General features: G+C 40.0%; 1 protein-coding gene across 1 annotated transcript in view; it reads right to left on the bottom strand.

The window, feature by feature from the left end:
* The window catches only part of LOC149187017 (uncharacterized), a 67,100-nt gene that overhangs the window by 6,144 nt on the left and 40,901 nt on the right, over nt 1–20,055 (bottom strand). The window contains exons 2-3 of the mRNA XM_089409528.1: nt 1,157–1,250; nt 893–1,059 (exon numbers count right to left, since the gene is read on the bottom strand). Of these exons, the coding sequence (XP_089265654.1) occupies nt 893–1,059; nt 1,157–1,250 (261 nt within the window). The remainder of the gene's footprint in view (nt 1–892; nt 1,060–1,156; nt 1,251–20,055) is intronic.

Genomic DNA, 20,055 nt, shown 5'->3' with positions numbered 1-20,055 from the left:
TACGTGTGTTTTTAGCAGGTGTGTTGTGTGTGTATGTTTTGGCTTGGTGTGTAGGCATGATTGCTGCTTATTATGTATTTTGCTTCTTGTGCAGATGTCTGGTGCACCTTATATTGGTTTCACTGATGGTGCCTGCCGCAGTACCCGCAACTTGTCCTCTGTGGCATGGGTGATCTACAATCCTCATGGTGAGTTGATATACCTTCAAGGCATTCGTTTAGGTTGTACCATGAACAATGTCGCTGAATATAGTCATGTTATTGAGTTACTGGCCGAGGCGATTAATCTCAATATTCGTACATTGGTTGTGAACCTGGATTCTGAGCTTGTCGTCCACCAGCTCAATGGGCGATATTCTGTCAGAGACCATCGGATTTAAAGGTTGTATTTACGTGTCAAATTGTTAGAGAGGAATTTTGATTTCATTACATATCAGCATATTCCACGACGATTAAACACGTTAACTGATGCATTGGCTAATCATGTATTAGATAGACATTTGCGTAACATGTAATCAAAACAGCATACAAGAAGCATGTAAAACACAATAATAAACCATAGGAATATGTATATATATATATATATATATATATATATATATATATATATATATATATATATATATATATATATATATATATATATATATATATATCGTGTGGCGCACCGAGGTGCTCAAAAAAATAAGTGTACATGTCTGAATAGAGTCTGTGTTCTTCATACATTTGAGACACATGTCTCTCAAAAAATCACCAGCAGGAAATAAAAACCTAAGTGTTTACTGCGGTGGGTTATGCTCCCTATAGCATACCACCACCCGTGCCACTCACCTCAACAGGCGGTGCACCCTAGGTTCCACTCCTACTATGTGGATCTAGAACGCTATGGGGACCTCCTTGATCCCCATGCAATCTGGAATCCCCGCTGTTAGGTCCTCAAGGTTTCGGGCCACTGTCTCCATCGTATCATCAGCTGGAGGAGCCAAGGCTAGTGCCATGATGCCCTGCACATCCCTCCACACCTCTGGAGCCAGCCCGACGGGACTCACTGGTCCTACATCTACAAAACATAGCATTCGTCATTAGGACATATACATGAAAAAATTGAAAAAACATCATAAAAATAATAATACAAAAAATGTGATCAAGTGTCTTACCACCATCATCCCACTGCTCTCTAGCAGGAAGCTGCATGTCAGGATCTCCGTGGAAGTCCATGTTGGCATATGGCCAATCCTCCACGAAGATCGTCTAGCACTCCAGCCACTCTCAGAACAATGTCCCCCATGCCACTGGTCGTCTGCCACCTCCTCATGGCATGATATGTGCCCACCGTGTGGCCCTAGTCTCACATGGTCTAGGCAGATCCAAACCCATGTCCTGTAACTGCAGTGCCGGCACCCACTCCGGCATAAGCGGGACTAAGATGGATCCATAACCAAACTACTTCGTCTCTCCTCGACGACAGTTGGTGAGTTGCCTATTCATGTTCGTCGTCACTGTTTTCGCCTAGTTAAACATGGTTGGATTGAGACATTCGAGAGCCAGCTGGAGATGGGTCTTCGAAGCCTCATGTTGGGCTTGGGAGCCCGCTACCCGTGTCACCATGAAAAGCATAGCATGAAAGACTACATCATCAACTGTTGGGATTGCCACCTTCACACTTGTCTTGCGTGCCTGTGGGCACACTTGAGCCATCAGCATCTCTAAGGAATCACCCCCGGGTTGGTGCCCCTCTAGAATGGGCCTCTCACCTCGACGGGACAACCAAGTCAAAATATATGTCTGTAGCATCAAACTCGATATCCCGGCCTCAGATGATGAATTTCCCATCTGTGGGATTCCAGGCCTGGATCAGTAGCTCCAGCAAATTAGTTTGTGATCAGAGATGCGGAGTTAGGAAGAACTTGAGCAATCCACATGCTCGTAATACATTTCGACACCCCGCATCGGTGAAAGCTTCTATGTCATTATCATCATGTGTCCGCTCTTGCCAGACAAATGCCATTGTCACTTGCATGGCAAGAAAAATTGAATTAGCACTTCGTTCAACAAATTCAACGCGTAATTTGCATAAAAAATAAGTTCACGTCATCATCGCGTCTGTTTTAAAAATAGACGCGATGACGCGAGGTCGCTAGTTGTATTTTTTCGCGGCCATCGCGGAAGTACATCACTTTTCTGCGATGATCAGAGCGTGTTATGTGTCAATTTTTTCGGCCATCACGGACCCGAAGGCTATAATCTCGGTTCAAAATGCATGAAAAAGGTATGGAATTGAAGCGCAGGACAAGGACTAATTACCTGGAACAAGTTTCGGGGTGAATGATGGACGAACAAAGCCGAATTTAGCTCGCGAACTTTGGTGCTCCAAAATGCTCCATAGTGAAATGAACAGTAACTATGGTAAAAATGGTTGGATTAACCCCTTTTATAGTAATTTTTGGAAATTTGAAAATTATATTTTGTAAATGTGGGTTTTTTCTCATTTCTTATCACATGGTTAGTCAAACTATGGTTTTTAACTATGTTTTTATGTATATTTTTCATTTTATATCGATTGGGTTCACGTTTGACGTGCTTTGTGCAGAGCTACAGGTAGTGGAATTCGTGTACACTTGATCCGAAAAGTCGCCTTTAAGCTCTTTTCCGACCGTGTAAAAACGAAAAGATTTCCAGGCCTTTGTCATTTCAGGCTCGTTATTGGTTCCGAAATGACGTGATTCCGACCAGTTTTCTACTTTTTCGGGTCGAAGTCACTAGTTACGAAAAGTACTCCTCGATCGCAATGGTCGGGCAGTTCTTTCAAGTATCGGTTTATACTTTTTCGGGCTCGAGAGACACAAATTTATGAAAAAGGACCCCCTTGGAGTTTTCTTTTCCGTGTCTTTTTCAAACTCTCTAAACATGAAAAAGACTCTAATGTTTACCTATGTTGGACTCGTTAAATCCTAACGACATTGGACTCATCACCATGACAAGACTCAAGCTTCTCCTTCCTAGGTCTCATTAAATTATTACTAGGTTGGACTCAACAATAGGTTTATCATTGATTGTGTATGGTAGCTAGTCACTCTTGAACATCGAAACTTTTGCTTCTTGTCGGGTTGGGACATCCATACATCATCATTTGGCCTTCCGCGGGTTTGGGTTGTCATTTAGCCTCATTCCATCTGATTCATGCCATCTCCATTGAGCCTCTGATCCCTTGGTATCTGAATGCTACCACCCTCCAGAGTCGTGTTGCTGACATGTTCAAGAGTATAATCCTTCTGCAGTTTACACCCTTGCCTTCTCCTCTGATACTCTGTTTCGCCATCTACTACTTGTTCCTTATCTTGTGTCATTGATGGGGGAAACATTATGGCCCTCCGACGACGTGTCGTCTCCTGTCGACATCAGCTCATTATCTAAGAGATTGATCTAGAGATCCCCTTTGGTACCTTAGAACTTGCATGTCTCAATGGCAAGTTCTTCGCACCTGACGGTCGACTTTCATCATTGGTCATCGATTGGGTGATTCCATGAGTGTTTGACTTCAGCTCCTTTTTCACACTTCGTGGATTGTGCTAGACAGTACCTTGAGAACCATTGGCATTATTGGTGGTTTCTCTCGCGCTTGTTAACGATTTTCATCATTGACCGGTAATCAAGCGACTTTCTATCATGCTCGACCTCAACACATCTATTCGCATGTTAGAATCTGTACTATGATCGGATAGGTTCAAGACCTCGAACTCAAATTACACATGTTCGGGCTGCGTGGATTGGTTTATGATTGCATGACTCATTGATGGATGGCTGCGACCATACTTGAGTCTTCATGGATGGCTGCGACCATACCTTTGTCATCATCATGGTCTCATTAGTTGGATGGCTACATCCATACCACAGACCTATTTCATATGTCTTTTGGATGGTTGCGCCCATGCCTAGACTACATGTACTTCATTATCAGAGATATTAGTTGTATTTGCGTACAGGTTCTTCCGAATGGTGTTACAGCTCAGCCAGTTTCGTAAAGCATTTCACCCCTCCCACTCTCTCGGGCTTCATACTTTAGGGGGCATCTGTTACACAGTAATTTGTCACTGTCTTCAACCCTGTCTTCCTATTGTGTCATGTGTCCAAAGTCATTCATGCTCATGATAGACAAATGCTCTTTGATGTTGCCAAATGACCCACTTTTCCTAAGTTATCTGCCTCATCGCGTCTGTTAGCTAAATAAACATGCTGAAGGGTGCTCTTAAATAGTCCGAAAGTGCTTCAATCACGGTAGTACACCTGATTCCCGCGATGGTCCGATTTTATGTGCCAGCGTGAGGTCGTTTGTAATCTTCAGCGATGACCTGACTAACTACATTGTTCAATAGCGATGTCAGTGCAGAAGATCAGTTATGCCCCCATGATGATCTAGATTGGGCAAATTTGTTCCAACAGTCGGCCTTCCAGATGACTCCAAACCTGGTTGTTGGCATAGTTTATGTCGCCCTCCTTTCTCTAGTATGTTTGTTTCGTAATTTGTGCTACTTTCCTTGGAGATAAGCTCACTCTTCCACCTTTCGTGGAGACTCCTTCTCTTATTTAAACTCTCACCATTGCTATGTGCTACTAGTTTTTGGAATGGTTGCTGATAGTTGGCTAGTGGAGCAGTGTTGTTAGTGTTTGTGAGTTTGCTAGATAGCTGGTGTGAGTGTGACAAGTGTGGGATTGTTGATAGCTTGTGGAAGGTTGTGAAGTGCCCTTAATCTTGTGTAAAACTTGTGAGTGAGAGAGATTTGTATGTTGGGAGATCCATCTTCAAAGAGTGAATGCTTGAGGAACATGCTGGCCAGATCCCGTCTGAGAAGGCTTGTGATGTCAGACTTTGGTTGTAAGCTTACTCTAATTTCATTATTAATGCAATCAATGATGTTTTACTATGTCTTGTATGTAATGTACTTGATAGCTCATGACTTCTTGACTTTGTGAGTAAATATATCATTGTTGTTTCGGTTACGTGCTTTGTTGTATTTCCTTTGCATTGTTTCAGGTTGATTACTCATTAGGAGAAGGAAGCGGAAGCTGGAGCAGCGCAACGGAACTCCATCGACCACAGGTTGAGGTAGGCCTCCAACTATGACTGTTTAAGGAAAGATATTGTTGATCTATCCTTGTTTGTGACTAGACCCACTCTAGGGCTAGAGGGGTTGCCTCTATCCGCAGAGGGAACACTTTCCTACATCACAAAGGTTTCATGCCATATAGCTCATGGGTACCTTTGTCACCAAAAAAGATGAGTAAATTTGTGCTCATACAGGCACTGCAGGTTAATTGAATAACACAAGTAAATCTATCTTCTACACAGGTACTGTAGGTTATAGACTAACACAAGTAAATCTATCTTATAGATAGGTATTGTTCACTATTTAGCAGCCTAGATAAATACATGAATCAGAGAGAAAATGATAGCTTCGTTACACTAATTTAGAGAAAGAAAAACACGTATGAAATTCGATTTGAAAAGAGGAAACATACTGCGCATTGATCTATTTGGAATCACGAGAATAGTTTCATTAATACTTGAAGGGTCCAAATAACCAGTCCATTACATTCAACAGTGTATCACTCTAGTCCGTCATGAATAGGAAATTAGAACCAAAGTGGAATCACAGAATTTGGACCACTGCAGGTGCAAAATTCCAGAACCTCTATTTAAGTGTTTCTTCCCCATATTTATAAGGAGAGGAGGAGCTTTGAATCAATAGTTAAAAAAATCTCAACCTAGGTCTAGTTGTCCGATTGAATATGTGTCATGGCGTGTGATAGCTCCGTGGTCCAAAATGATTATAAAGGATTTGTTTCCTTTCTTGAAAATACACAAAAATTACAAAATAATAGAAAAAGAAGAACAAAAAGATGATGGAGGAAGTATCCCTATGCCATTATTGAGATTGCCCCTAATTAGGCCACATCTTTGCCTTGGTGTGCTTCTCCTTCTGCTCGGTTGGTTCCTCTCGCTTTCGCCTTAACTGCTTGGCTTCTCCACTCTTTGGTGTTGGTAGCAATCAACTGTGTTTACTTGTTCCAGAGCAGAATGAGAGATTTTCCTAGCAGTGCTTCACAATATGACTTAGTGGACCTCCATGTTGAGCCATTAAGTCTTTCTAAGTCTCTTATCTCCATTTACTCTCTGAAGTCATGGAAGCGCAGTGGTCAAATTCATTCCTATGGTTATTGTTTTCCTGGGTTTCTTATTACAAAGGCTTCCATAGGATCAACTCATATCAATTTCCCACTGCTCCATACCTACATTCAGTGCCTTAGCTGCCAAATGATATGCCTTCAAAGCTTTGTACCATACTATTGAGGTATCATTGCATCAAGACTTTTAGTCTTAAAAACATTATAAAATAGTCAACTTTGATGTCCCTTGGCCCCGTTTGGTTTAGCGCATTATTGCATTTCTCATCACATGGCTGTGAGAGTGACCTGGTGCTTAGCCTTGAGTCACTAAGAACCTTTGTTCTGGAATGGGAGCTACTTTTCATTTGTAAATGGTTTAGCGCCCCTGGTCATTTAAGTTCCTCTTGCTTGAGAGATAGCCCTTAGATCAGAGCCCCTTAATCAGCGTTTTCAAATCGGGGATTTAACTTGGAGTGGTGCGACATTTTAATTTTATCAATCGTTGACAATCCTCTGTGCTTATCCCTTAGTCTCTATGGCTCTTTATGTGACTACGGGACAACCCCTGTATCGTAACCCCTTTATCAGCAAATCACAATCGTAGGTTTTACTTTGTGTAACAACATGCCTCAACTTGCAAATGCTGATTTGCGATATCCAATGTGACATCATCCTCTCCCGTGTGTCCCCTTGTGAGTGGTGACACGTGTCACCCTGTTTTGGCCCCTTATGACCCGTCAAAATGTTGAATCTACATTCAATGTGTCCACCCTACTACCACGTCATGTTGATGTCAGTTATCCCATGTCCCTTATCGGGACCAATCTTACGTTGCCACGCGTCCTATTTCAGGAGAGAGAAGAGGCCCGATCCAACCTAGTTTTACATTGAAATCCTTCGTTAACCTCCATTAGGCCCTCCCTAGTGCTTTAACACTGAAGGAACAATCCCGATGCTCTAACACTATCGGTGTTCACTAATCGCAACTTTGTTAAGATTGACACTTTGAAAACATCAATCATCGATCGCTGATATGGCATAGACCCTCTGACTGTCAAGATGCCAATATCACTCTAGACATCCAATGTGTGGGGCCTCTGATATGTCGGGACTTCTAATTTGCAGGATCATCGATATGCTGGGACTCGGGATTTTACACTTAGGCATTTTCTCCTTGTTTTTTTATTTTCAAATGAAAACTTCAATCTGCTCTAGCTTTTGATTCCGAAGTCCATTCTGGGACTTCCACATACCGTTGGAAAGCTAATTTCGAGAAATATCTAATGGAGATGGTACTATTTAGCTTTGAGAGATTACGTAGCTTAAAATATGGCTTCATACTTAACTATTATTTTGCACTTTGGGCAACTGAAATAGCATTTTTCAGTGAGTGATGACATTGGCTTCAACTAGGGACAATGCCTTGCCGGCAAGGTGTTGAGAACCTGTAGACCAGTATCCTTCACCATTAGGAATGGAGTCAAAAATATAATGAATCTATAAAACCAGAAAATATGTGGGACTTTATTTGCTGGGAGTTCTTTCCTCATAAAACTGAAACGTAGAAATACAAATTCTAACAACTGGAAATTAAATGCTTAGCTAGTGAGCTTATTTATATACAACTCCTACTTATGTATAGGGCATCAATTCACCTAAGTGCAGTCAACCCTCCAATGAAACCAACCCAACATCAGAGTACTGGACCTTATGCCTCCATGTTGCTGAAATTTAAAAATCAAAACAAGCATGCACCATGAAAAGTCTTCAAACAAAAAACCTAATACATGCTCCAGAAATAACCTCTGCTACTGACCAAAGAATGTGCTCATGTAATCATCTATAGGGTCATAGAACCGACAAGAATAATTTGGAGCTTTCCTATTTCCATGAAATATTTGCTAACCAATATCTTCTTCGTAAGGGAAGCCACAAATATTGTTTAACTCGTCAGCCTTAGATTTTTAAAGAAAATCTTGTTGCTGGAAGCCTTTTCCCCACTTGCTGGTAAACCACTCCCTTTGAACATACATAACCATCTCATCCTCCTCTAAATAATATGAATCATAAATTGGAGGAGGTTCTTGAACTTGTTCTCCAAGCAAAGGATGTGAATCGTGGACTGTAGCCTCTTTGTTGAGCTCCTCGTGGGCCTCCTCTTCTTGTGTGTCTTCCCATGACTGGGATTGTTGTGGCTCTGCATCACTTGACTCTCCATTAGAGTCATATACATCATAAGAAGGAGAATCAACAAATTCAGCCAAATAATATCTCTAAGGGTTTATTTTTAGCTCGATGATGTTTCCTTCTTTTCTTTCTTGATCATTGGGTGATGCTTCTTGATGCGAGTAGTTGTTTTCATGGAGTGGAGCTCCACGAACATCTTCAACAGGGTCATTAACCTGAGGAATATCTTCATTATTGAAATATGCACATAAATTTTCAAATAGAGCATCCAATGGATATAATCTTTTGCAATAATGATTGAATTCCATATGAAAATTCTTTAAGGAAGATACATTGCCACGAAGTATTGTTCTGTACCAAATTCTAAAATCGTCTTCTAAAGAGTACATGAAAAATTTCACTTACGCATCTTCAAAAATAATACCCTTTTTTTCCATGCATTCCTGAAAATCATGAAGGCATTGGTCCAACATTCTATCTGTGTTTCCACTAAATCTAGGAAAATAGGTATTCCATTCATGAAATGAAGGGTCATGATTGGGATAACCAAAAATAGAAGAAAAATACAGTGGGGCAAATTGGTTGCTCAGGAATGTAGGAATGGCCATTTTGAAAACTCCTTAGGTGAGTGATCTCAATTTCAAAGTTAGGGAAAGTTTTCAGTTGCTTTAGTAGCAGAGTGAGTATGAGGCTACTTGAAAGTGTTGGCTTGTTGGGGCTTGACCCAGGTTTAGAAGTGATTTAGCCAAACAAATCCCGAAACTACCAGCCCTTTTGGCAACAGTCAACAGTGCACGGACTAAGGTCTCACCCGAGGTAGTATGGGAGGGTGTTGGAACCAGGTTTCCACAACCTAGGGATGTCTTGATGAAATCTGGGAAGTTCGCGAACTGAACCTGTGCGCTTGTTCTGCTCCGCACAGCCATTTGTCCTTCACAGCTTGTGCAACTACTTCTGCATAACTCTGTAAAGAGTGTAAAGAGGTTCTATCTAGATCCTTATTCCTTACTGTGCTTTTATTATAGATCTTAACTTAATTATGTGGGCCCAATATTCTCATTAATCCTTCAACATTCATAACAAGTGCGCGCAATCATAAACTGTAAAGAGATGCATAAATATAACAGAAAAATAGACACAGAATATTCCAAAATCAACTTATCTTTTGTTAATTCTCTGTCCAAGTACAATCCCAACTCTGCGCTGCACACTCAGCTACAGGGGTCTGCGCACACAGTTGCAGACTCTACAAGGCCTCTGCCCACTTAGCTGTAGAGCCTCTTACTACTACTACAACCCAAGACTCAGACTTATAGACTCAGAGCTAATTCATCATCCCCAAACTTAAGACTTCCTTTACACTTAGAGCCTCACCTTATTTATACAATCCCATGGTCTGCGGACCATGGGTAGGCCAACACACTTTACATTAAATTATATTATTTTAGGGCGGACAACCCTAGACTCTCACACTCCGTGCCCGCATTTCACGATGTCTTTACATTACACTTGACCAAAATTCGGGCTTCAAGCCCCAAAAGAATACTATGGGGAGATCCGCTACCCAACAGGCCCTCAACACAATCATCCTGACTTGTCCCGAGTCACTCTGCTGGTGTGGTGATCCTTGCGCAAATTCCATCCAACTGTGCCTGTGTGGCACGAAGGTCTGCAACCCACCATTTTGTCGTCCTCTGGATCTGCTCCATTTCTGCTTTTGAATCATCTGCATCTAACTTGATTCTCTACTTTGATGCCAACTTCTAGTAACTGTGTTTATATTCCTGCACCTCTGTCTGGCTTGTCAGGTCACAAAGACTGTGCTGTGGTCGGTTAGTCAGACAGTTGGCCCACCCGTGTAGTGCTTCAGGCGATTGCCATTAACTCTTGTTGGGAAGGGCTCTCCATTAAGTTTGACTAGCTGGACCACGCCTCTGTCTGTGACCTCCTTTACCACATATGGTCCCAACCAATGCATTTTGAATTTTTTAGGAAATTTTTTGAACTTGTTGTCATATAGCAACACTAAATTGTTTACCTTGAATGTGCGCAACTTGATATGGTGATCGTGCTAGGCTTTCTCACACTGTTTTTGGACCTGCTGATGGAATCCCACTAGAAACTGTTCTTCCTTGAGTTCTTCCAATTGCACAAGTCTCTCTTCCAAGGCTTCGCGGTCCGACATGCCTGACCCTGGTTTCAGAGTGATCTTCATCATCCCTAAGTCGCTAATGATCCCCTTTAAGTCTGTGATTTTGGTTAGGAACAAATCTTGGTATTCGTGGAGTAACTCGATGACCTTATCTACCTTAGAATCATGCCAATAGTCCCCAAGTGTTGCGTACTTTGGCTCCGTGTCTATACTAAGGTTTACCTACTTTGTTTTTGGGAGCGTAGAGATGTCGAGATCCTCAATTGATGGTCCTCGAACTTCGCGACACCCTTAAGCTTTTGGAATATTAATATTTCGGGGGTTGTCATCATCCTCCTCTACTTGTACGTTATAACATTCTAGGGCACTGCTTAACTGGGTTGCCCATGCTGGTTGAACTACTTCCCGTGGTTCTTGTGGTATTTTGAAGATGGCAGCTTTTACGGCTTGCAGCGTGTTGTCAACAGTATCCAACCATCGGTCTTCAAATGTGAATGTTAACAAAAATCCCTCGTGCAAGACATCCCATTCACCCATACCATGTTGGAGTTCCGTCTCGGTATACCAATTCATGGGTATGACATCCAGGGTATGGTAGAATAAGTGTACCCATTCAGGCTGAGGTTCTTCTCCATAGGCCTTGGTCCATTTCGCGAGGTAAGTGCATGGGTCATCGCATCCATTGTATTTATCTGCTATCCGTAGTGGCGGTTTCCCAAATCGTAGGTGCATCATCCTCCTACAGCTGCGCCAATTTTCAACATTTCCTTGATGTATTCCCCACCAGCGCAAAGGTGTCGAATGCAGCGCCCACTTCAATGCATCGAATCACTGTTGTTCTGGTACTGCACTCTCAAACTTGCTCAAGAATTCATCCACTGCTATCAATCCATCATATGTTGGCAGATCTCGGGCCTGGGTTGTTATGCAACGCAGTGATCTAGTCATCATGTTACAATTCAGCGTTGTCACTTCATTCAACCGATTGTGCCAGCATTTGTCTTCTTCGTCTGAATCCGAGGTGCAAGAACTTGCGTGCTCCGATGAGATCCTTCCATCTACAGTCGGATTCACCCAATCCTAATCGTACACAGTTATCTTGTAGATACAATCCAGCTCATCATCACTTCTATTGTCACGCACAGGTTTGGTGTAGTGTGCTCCTTCGGTTGGGTCTAGTGGAACACGTATGCGAAGGGACTTTTTCTCGAATATCACCTTCCGCTTCTTCAGGTTGATGACTCCATTCATATCGGTGGCCTATCTATTCCTAGCAATGCAGGATAAGGATTGTTGTCATTGACAATCTCTATTACTTCAAAGTCTATCTGTGTGCTCGTGCCTTCGATATCAACTGTTACCCCTTGCAACCATCCCATGGGTAAAATTTTCTATTGGTTCACCATTCATAATTGAATAGAGGACCACTATAACACGGGCCTGCCCATGTGTTCCCATGTCTACTTTGGTGACACATTCGCATCCTAACTCAGGTCTATGATTACCTGATCCATTTCATACTCGCTAATCTGCGCCGTCAATCTCATTTCCCTCCCGGTGCGCAATGCATCCTTTCCCAGTTTTCGAACTACACCTGGTTCCCTTGACCTTGCGCACCTAGTGATCAACTCCTGTAGTCCCTTAACTACCTTATTGTCGCGCAACAGTTTCATGCATGTCTCCAGAAAGGTAGAAAACATAGAAGGATCCATTCCTGGATCTGGTTGATCCTTACTACCTGAAGTGGAGGCTTCCACGACGCTCTTCTTAGCTTCCATGAACATCTCCTTTGCATGTTCTAAGTCAAACTCAGGTTCCTTTGTAGGAGCATTGCGAACCCATGTATCATTCCCAGGCTCATTCCCCTTATCTTCTGCTGTAGTCCCACCACTTCTGAGCACTATATTCACATTTGGGTCTTCTTCGCGCGATTCAGACCTCATCATTTGAATATTTTGAGTCAGAGTAGGTTGGGGTACCCCTTTCTCGCGTATATGTGCAATCAGCGTAGGACAATCTACCATTTCATGATCAAACTGAGCATAGTATGAATAGGATACTCTCTTCGGGTTGGTACAATCATGGGCGTAGTGCCCTGGTCCTCCATAATTGTAACAAATTAACTGTCCGCGGCCCCTTCCTCGCCCCATTCCTCCTCGTCCTCAACCTTGCCCCTGAAATCCACCATGTGCTATTCCCACCACTAGGTTGAGGGCTCATGTTTCTATCTACATCCAATAGGCTAGGGTCCAATCCATCATTAACTCGTAGCTATGACAAGTACGCTCGTCGTGTTTTACTAACCTTTAGAAATTACAAAACAACTGTTGGGGAATCTGTGTATACTTCTGCAACAAATGAGAATTATTCGTTGTGTGCTTTACTCCTATCTGACAGATTACACACCATAGCACGAGTGTCACACTCAGCCCTGCCTGTGCCTCTAGTCTCAATGGCATCGGCCCCCCTCCTACCAAGTAGTTCGTGAATACTTGACAGTCATCCTTGTCATGGCCCTGGCCTTTGCATTTTACGCACCACACTTCCTTGCATGCCCCTGGCCATGGTGCACTATCCTACTTCAAGCTCTGCATTTCTAGGTAGAGATTCTGTAGTTGCGCATGGATTTGTTGAATTCCCAGCCCCGAATCCTGTATCGGTGTCTCATGCAACCTCATCACCATTTCCAATGCTTCGGCCTGGGTAGCAAGTTTCTGTTGCGACAACGCCATCCTCAGGTGTGGTGTTAGAGATGCCACAAACCATGTGTGATGCTGCGCATCCGTGAGCATCATATTAGCCTCACGGATCATACTCTTTAGCCGCTAATCCAAATCCTAAGGGGTCTCACTTGGAAGCATCACGATCTCTTTAAATCCAATGATTGACTGTGTCTCTGATTTCGGCTAGCTAAATTCTCTGTTCAGTGCATTCTCGATCTCTGCTATTCCTACATTTGGGTGATCATTAGAATGCTTGATATACCATGTCAACGCGCGATCCTACAGTGCACTCACCGACGTAGGCTTTTTAATGTTGTCATCCATGACCCCTTATGCTTCCCATACTGCTCTTACCACGAACCAAAACTGCTTCGGATCCTCATTTCCTAATACTCTGAATATAGGTAGCTTGATCGTGCTCTCCATGCTGAACTGTGGGTTTGAGGAAGGTGGAGTGGGTGGGGATAGAGGTGAAGGAGGTGCAGCATGTGGTGGCGTAAGTGGAGGTGATAACCTCGGAATGCGCTGCCTTATCAAATTGACTACACTTCTCGGAGAGACCTGAGTGAGCTCTTCCTCGCTTTCTCGCAAAGGTGATATTAAGGGACTGTTTTCTAATCCCTCGCCACCTTTATATAACTTTCCACTCCGCGTCGTTCAAAACATTAATGTATTCGCATAACCCGCTTTTCATATAACATCATCTTAATCCATGTATCCAAAGATTTAATGCACCTACATTGCGGTCCCTTGATAAAATTTTGTTCTACTTCCTTGTAGCTCACGGTCGTGTCTATCACAAATTCAGTGATAAACCCCCTATTATTCGGTCAAGCCAATGGTCCACAGCTCGCATGATCTTATCTTCTGATGCCTCTAGTCTGCGCACTAACTCTGGAGACCACACTATCGGTTGGTTGAGCTTACACCTTCCCTGGCTATCGGCTAACTTCATGATCCACTCATACAGTTCAGAAGGAAATGATGCGAAGAAGATCTCGTGGATTTCTGTATACACGTAGCGATCCGGTGACCTTTTCTCGAATACCTACGGAGTCCTGTTTTCTTGCGTCACAAACTTGTGAATTTTCTTATCCAACCACTCTTCAATTTCCTTCTTCATTGGGTTCCAATGATACAACATCAGACATCCCTTAGGCAGATCCTTGTCCTGGCAACAGAACCATTTGTTGGCTTATTGGGGCCTGACCCAGGTTTAGAAGGGATTTAGCCAAACAAATCTCGAAACTACTGGCCCTTTCAGCAACAGTTCGCGGTGCGCGGATTGAGGTCTCACCCGATGTAGTATGGGAGGGTGTTGGAACTAGGTTTTTGCACCCTAGGGATGTCTTGATGAAGTCTGGGAAGTTCGCCAACTGAACCTGCGCGCTTGCGTTGCTCCGTGTAGCCATTTGTCCTTCGCAACTTGTGCAGCTGCTTCCGAGTAGCTCTGTAAAGAGCACGAAGAGGTGTTGTCTAGATCCTTATTCCTTACTGTGCTTTTATTATAGATCTTAACTTAATTACGTGGGCCCAATATTCTCATTAATCCTTCAACATTCATAACAAGTGCATGCAATCATAAACTGTAAAGAGTTGCATAAATATAACAGAAGCATAGACACAAAATATTCCAAAATCAACTTATCTTTTATTAATTCTCTGTCCAAGTACAATCCCAACTCTGCCCTACACACTCAGCTGCAGGGGTTTGCGCACACAGTTGTGGACTCTACCAGGCCTCTATGCACTTAACTGTAGAGCCTCTTACTAGTACTACAACCCAAGAATCGGATTTACAGACTCAGAGCATCCCCAAACTTAATACTCCCTTTACACTTAGAGCCTCACTTTATTTATACAATCACATGGTCCACGGACCATGGGTAGGCCGACACACTTAACTTTAAATTTTATTATCTTAGGGCGGACAACACTAGACTGTCACGCTCCGCACCTACATTTCGCGGGGCCTTTACATTACACTTGACCAAAATTCGGGCTTCAAGCCCTAAAAACATACTATGGCGGAATCTGCTACCCAACAGAAAGCCAAGATGATCAAATAGAGATATGGATAGTGGAGTCGCCAAGGTGAGAGATCTTCAACCCACACTTCCCTTTCTCACCTACCAGAGGGAATGTAAAAATTTGTCGTACCCATGGGAAAATATTTTAATCCATTCCCCAGTAATGGCACGAGAAATATGTTGTTGTTGAAAGAATAACTTCGGCGTTAAATCACATGTAGACAAACATTTCTCGACGCATTTCGAACCAACTAGTGTGGTTCATCGTCAGAACAAGTTGAAGAAACAGATCCAGCTTAGCATGATAAATAGTCTGAGCAGAGTCTCTAACGGCTAAATAGACTAACGGCTAATTTTGACCTTAGGACCCAGGTCTAATTATTTTAATATTATTATTATTTATCTTAATATTATTTATGGAAATAAGTTAAATTAGGTAAAAATACATAACTAAATTAATATTAATGGTTGGTTTAAAAAGAAATTTAATTATTTATTTAAATTAATTATTAATATATATATATATATATGTGTGTGTGTGTGTGTGTGTGTGTGTGTGTGTGTATTTTCATTAAAGTTATAATATTAGGTTAATAAGATAAAGGTCAGGATTAATAAGTAAAATAATTTAAAAAAATAAATAAAATAAATAAATAAATAAAAATAAAAATATTAATATTAATAATATTAATAATTTATTTATTTATTTAAATTAATTCATAATTATCATTCACATATATATAGATATATACTAATTAAAATCATAATATTAGGTTGTTAAGTGATGAGTAACTTAATGGTTAGTTTATTTTTAATTATTATTATTTATGGAAATTAGTTAAAAATATATAAAATAATTTTAATGGTTGGTTAAAGAAGTAATTTATTTTTATTTAAATTATATATATATATATATATATATATATATATATATTCATTCTAATTAAAGTTATAATATTAGGTTATTAAGATCAAAGTTAGGATTAATAAAATAATTTTAATGGTTAGATTAAAAAGATAATTTATCTATTTACTTAAATTATTTAATAATTATTATATATATATATATATATTAAAATCATAATAATAATAGGTTGAGAATTTTCATTTATTAATTTAATAATAATTTATAATGGTTAGTTTAAAAAAGTGGTTTAATACTTATTTATTAATAATCATATATATATATATATATAATTTATAATAAAAATTATAAAGTTAGGATAAAATACTATATAAATAAATAGAATAATTCAAAGGTTAGCTTAAAAAGGTAATTTATTTAATTAAATTATTTATTAAATATTGTTAATGTTGCATATATACATATATATTCTAAAAAAAAAAAAAGAGGAGGGGGCAGAAAAACCGACTAAGAAGAGAGTGCTAGAATCCAGCACCTATTGATTTTCCAGCCATCATTTCTATTGAGATTGCTCGGCTTCCTTTCAATCTCAATAGCTTCCCTCAATTTACGATGGTGGAACTGAGCAACTTTGGCAACAACCTTGGCCTCCTCAATACACACCTGATGCTTGGTCTTTTCCCCATGCTCAGCTAATGCTGAAGACTTGGATCTCCCATGTCTCAGGTCGGCCGCATGTTCGTAGATCCTTTGACGGATGGAGCGCCCTGTTTCCCCAATATAGGGGGTCCCACAAGAACAAGGGATCAAGTAGACACCCTTCATGTCTTTAGCGTTAATGGGATCTTTCATCGATCGGAGGGATTTGCGAATGGTTTTGAGGGGCCTAAAGGTTGAGGGAATATCATACCTTTTAAGGATCCGAGCAATCTTGTCTGTGGTTCCTTGAACATATGGAAGATGGACACTTGGACGATGCTCTTTTGGCTCTTTCTTAATTAACGTGTTTTTAGAGGCTTTATGGAAAGCCTTCTGACCCAGGCGTCTACTATATCCATTCTCCACAAAGACATTAAGGAGATGGGATCTGTCCTTATCAAAGCTCTCACGATCAGAGATCCTAAGGGCACGAGTAGCTAGGGTGTTAAGAACACCAAACGTTTGAGCAGGGAAGTGATGGGAATCTGCAAGAAGATACTGCTCAGTATGCGTTTTCTTTCGGAACACAGAGTGGGAGAGAAAGCCATCTTTATTCCGAGATATAAGAATATCCAGGAAAGGGAGGAAACCATTGACCTCTTTTTCTATGGTGAACTTAATGGTAGAGGACCGACTGTTGAGGTGATTAAAGAAACGATCCAACTCCTCTGGGCCATGGGGCCAGATGACATTAGTGTCATCCACATACCTTTTCCAAAGCTTAGGAAGAAGACGAGATGAGGATAAAGCTTTGGCTTCGAAATCTTCCATAAAAAGATTCGCAACAATAGGGGAAAGAGGGGAACCCATGGCAACACCACAAGTCTACTCAAAGAATTCACCCTCGAAACAGAAGAACATGGAAGTGAGACAAATCTCCACCAGATGCGCGGTATCGGGATCTATTAGGCGATAGATCACTTCCGAGGCCTCCTTTATAGGAATGAAAGTATAAAGGGAGACCACATCAAAGCTGACGAGAATGTCCTCCAAGCTAAGCTTAATATCCTTAAGCTCATTAATGAAGGATGCAGAGTCTTTCACGAAGGACTCAGTGCGGCCAACTAGGGGCATAAGTTTAAGGGCAAGGAACTTAGCCAGAAGATAGGTTGGACCGCCAACTGAGCAGTATCTTCTTGCCGATTCCCATCACTTCCCTGCTCAAAAGTTTGGTGTTCTTAACACCCTTGCTACTCGTGCCCTTAGGATCTCTGATCGTGAGAGATTTGATAAGGAGAGATGCAATCTCCTTAATGTCTTTGTGGAGAATGGATATAGTAGATTCCTGGTCAGAAGGCTTTCCATAAAGCCTCTAAAAACGCGTTAATTAAGAAAGAGCCAAAAGACTGTCGTCCAGGTGTCCATCTTCCCTATGTTCAAGGAACCACAGACAAGATTGCTCGGATCCTTAAAAGGTATGATATTCCCTCAACCTTTAGGCCCCTCAACACCATTCGCAAACCCCTCCGATCAGTGAAAGATCCCGTTAACCCTAAAGACATGAAGGATGTCTACTTGATCCCTTGTTCTTGTGGGACCCCCTATATTGGGGAAACAGGGCGCTCCATCCGTCAAAGGATCTGCGAACATGCGGCCGACCTGAGACATGGGAGATCTAAGTCTTCAGCATTAGCTGAGCATGTGGAAAAGACCAAGCATCAGTTGTGTATTGAGGAGGCCAAGGTTGTTGCCAAAGTTGCTCAGTTCCACCATCGTAAATTGAGTGAAGCTATTGAGATTGAAAAGAAGCCGAGCAATCTCGATAGAGACGATGGCTGGAAAATCAGTAGGTGCTGGATTCCAACACTCTCTTCTTAGTCGGTTTTTCTGCCCCCTCCTCTTTTTTCTTTTTTCTTTTTAGAATATATATGTATATATGCAACATTAACAATATTTAATAAATAATTTAATTAAATAAATTACCTTTTTAAGCTAACCTTTGAATTATTCTATTTATTTATATAGTATTTTATCCTAACTTCATAATTTTTATTATATATATATATATATATATATATTTGATTATTAATAAATAACTATTAAATCACTTTTTTAAACTAACCATTATAAATTATTATTAAATTAATAAATGAAAATTCTCAACCTATTATTATGATTTTAATATATATATATATAATAATTATTAAATAATTTAAGTAAATAAATAAATTATCTTTTTAATCTAGCCATTAAAATTATTTTATTAATCCTAACTTTGATCTTAATAACCTAATATTATAACTTTAATTAGAATATCTATATATATATATATATATATATATATATATAATTTAAATAAAAATAAATTACTTCCTTAATCAACCATTAAAATTATTTTATATATTTTTAACTAATTTCCATAAATAATAATAATTAAAAATAAACTAACCATTAAGTTACTCATCACTTAACAACCTAATATTATGATTTTAATTAATATATATATATATATGAATTAATTTAAATAAATTATTATTATTATTATTATTATTATTATTATTATTATTATTATTATTATTTTTATTTATTTTATTTATTTTTATTTATTTATTTTTTATTTTATTTTTATTTTTTTAATTATTTTACTTATTAATCCTAACCTTTATCTTATTAACCTAATATTATAACTTTAATTAATATATATATATATAGATATTAATAATTAATTTAAATAAATAATTAAATTTCTTTTTAAACAAACCATTAATATTAATTTAGTTATGTATTTTTACCTAATTTAACTTATTTCCATAAATAATATTAAGATAAATAATAATAAAAATAATAATAATATTAAAATAATTAGACCTGGGTCCTAAGGTCAAAATTAGCCGTTAGTCTATTTAGCCGTTGGAGACTCTGCTCAGTCTATTTATCATGCTAAGCTGGATCTGTTTCTTCAACTTGTCCTGACGATGAACCACACTAGTTGGTTCGAAACGCGTCGACAAATGTTTGTCTACATGTGATTTATGCCGAAGTTATTCTTTCAACTATTATGGATCACAGAAGCCTCAATTCAAATATGTTGTTGCTTTTTCTCGCACCTGTAGCACAAGTGCTTAAGGAGATATAGAAAGCTTCCAAGAGGCAGTCTTTGGGTTGATTGTAGACTAGTGCCTAGTACATCTTAGATGGAGGATTGCTTTGGAAATTTATTAGTGAGGCTTTTTGCTGCACTCCAATTGTCATGTAGTTGGAAAAAGAGAATAAAGGGGGCTTGGTTCAATAACCC

This window comes from Pinus tabuliformis, chromosome 3_1, assembly GCF_031772625.1.
Source record: "Pinus tabuliformis cultivar Carrire ecotype Pingquan chromosome 3_1, CPIR1, whole genome shotgun sequence".
NCBI lineage: Eukaryota > Viridiplantae > Streptophyta > Pinopsida > Pinales > Pinaceae > Pinus > Pinus tabuliformis.
This window is presented reverse-complemented; position numbering and strand designations above follow the sequence as displayed.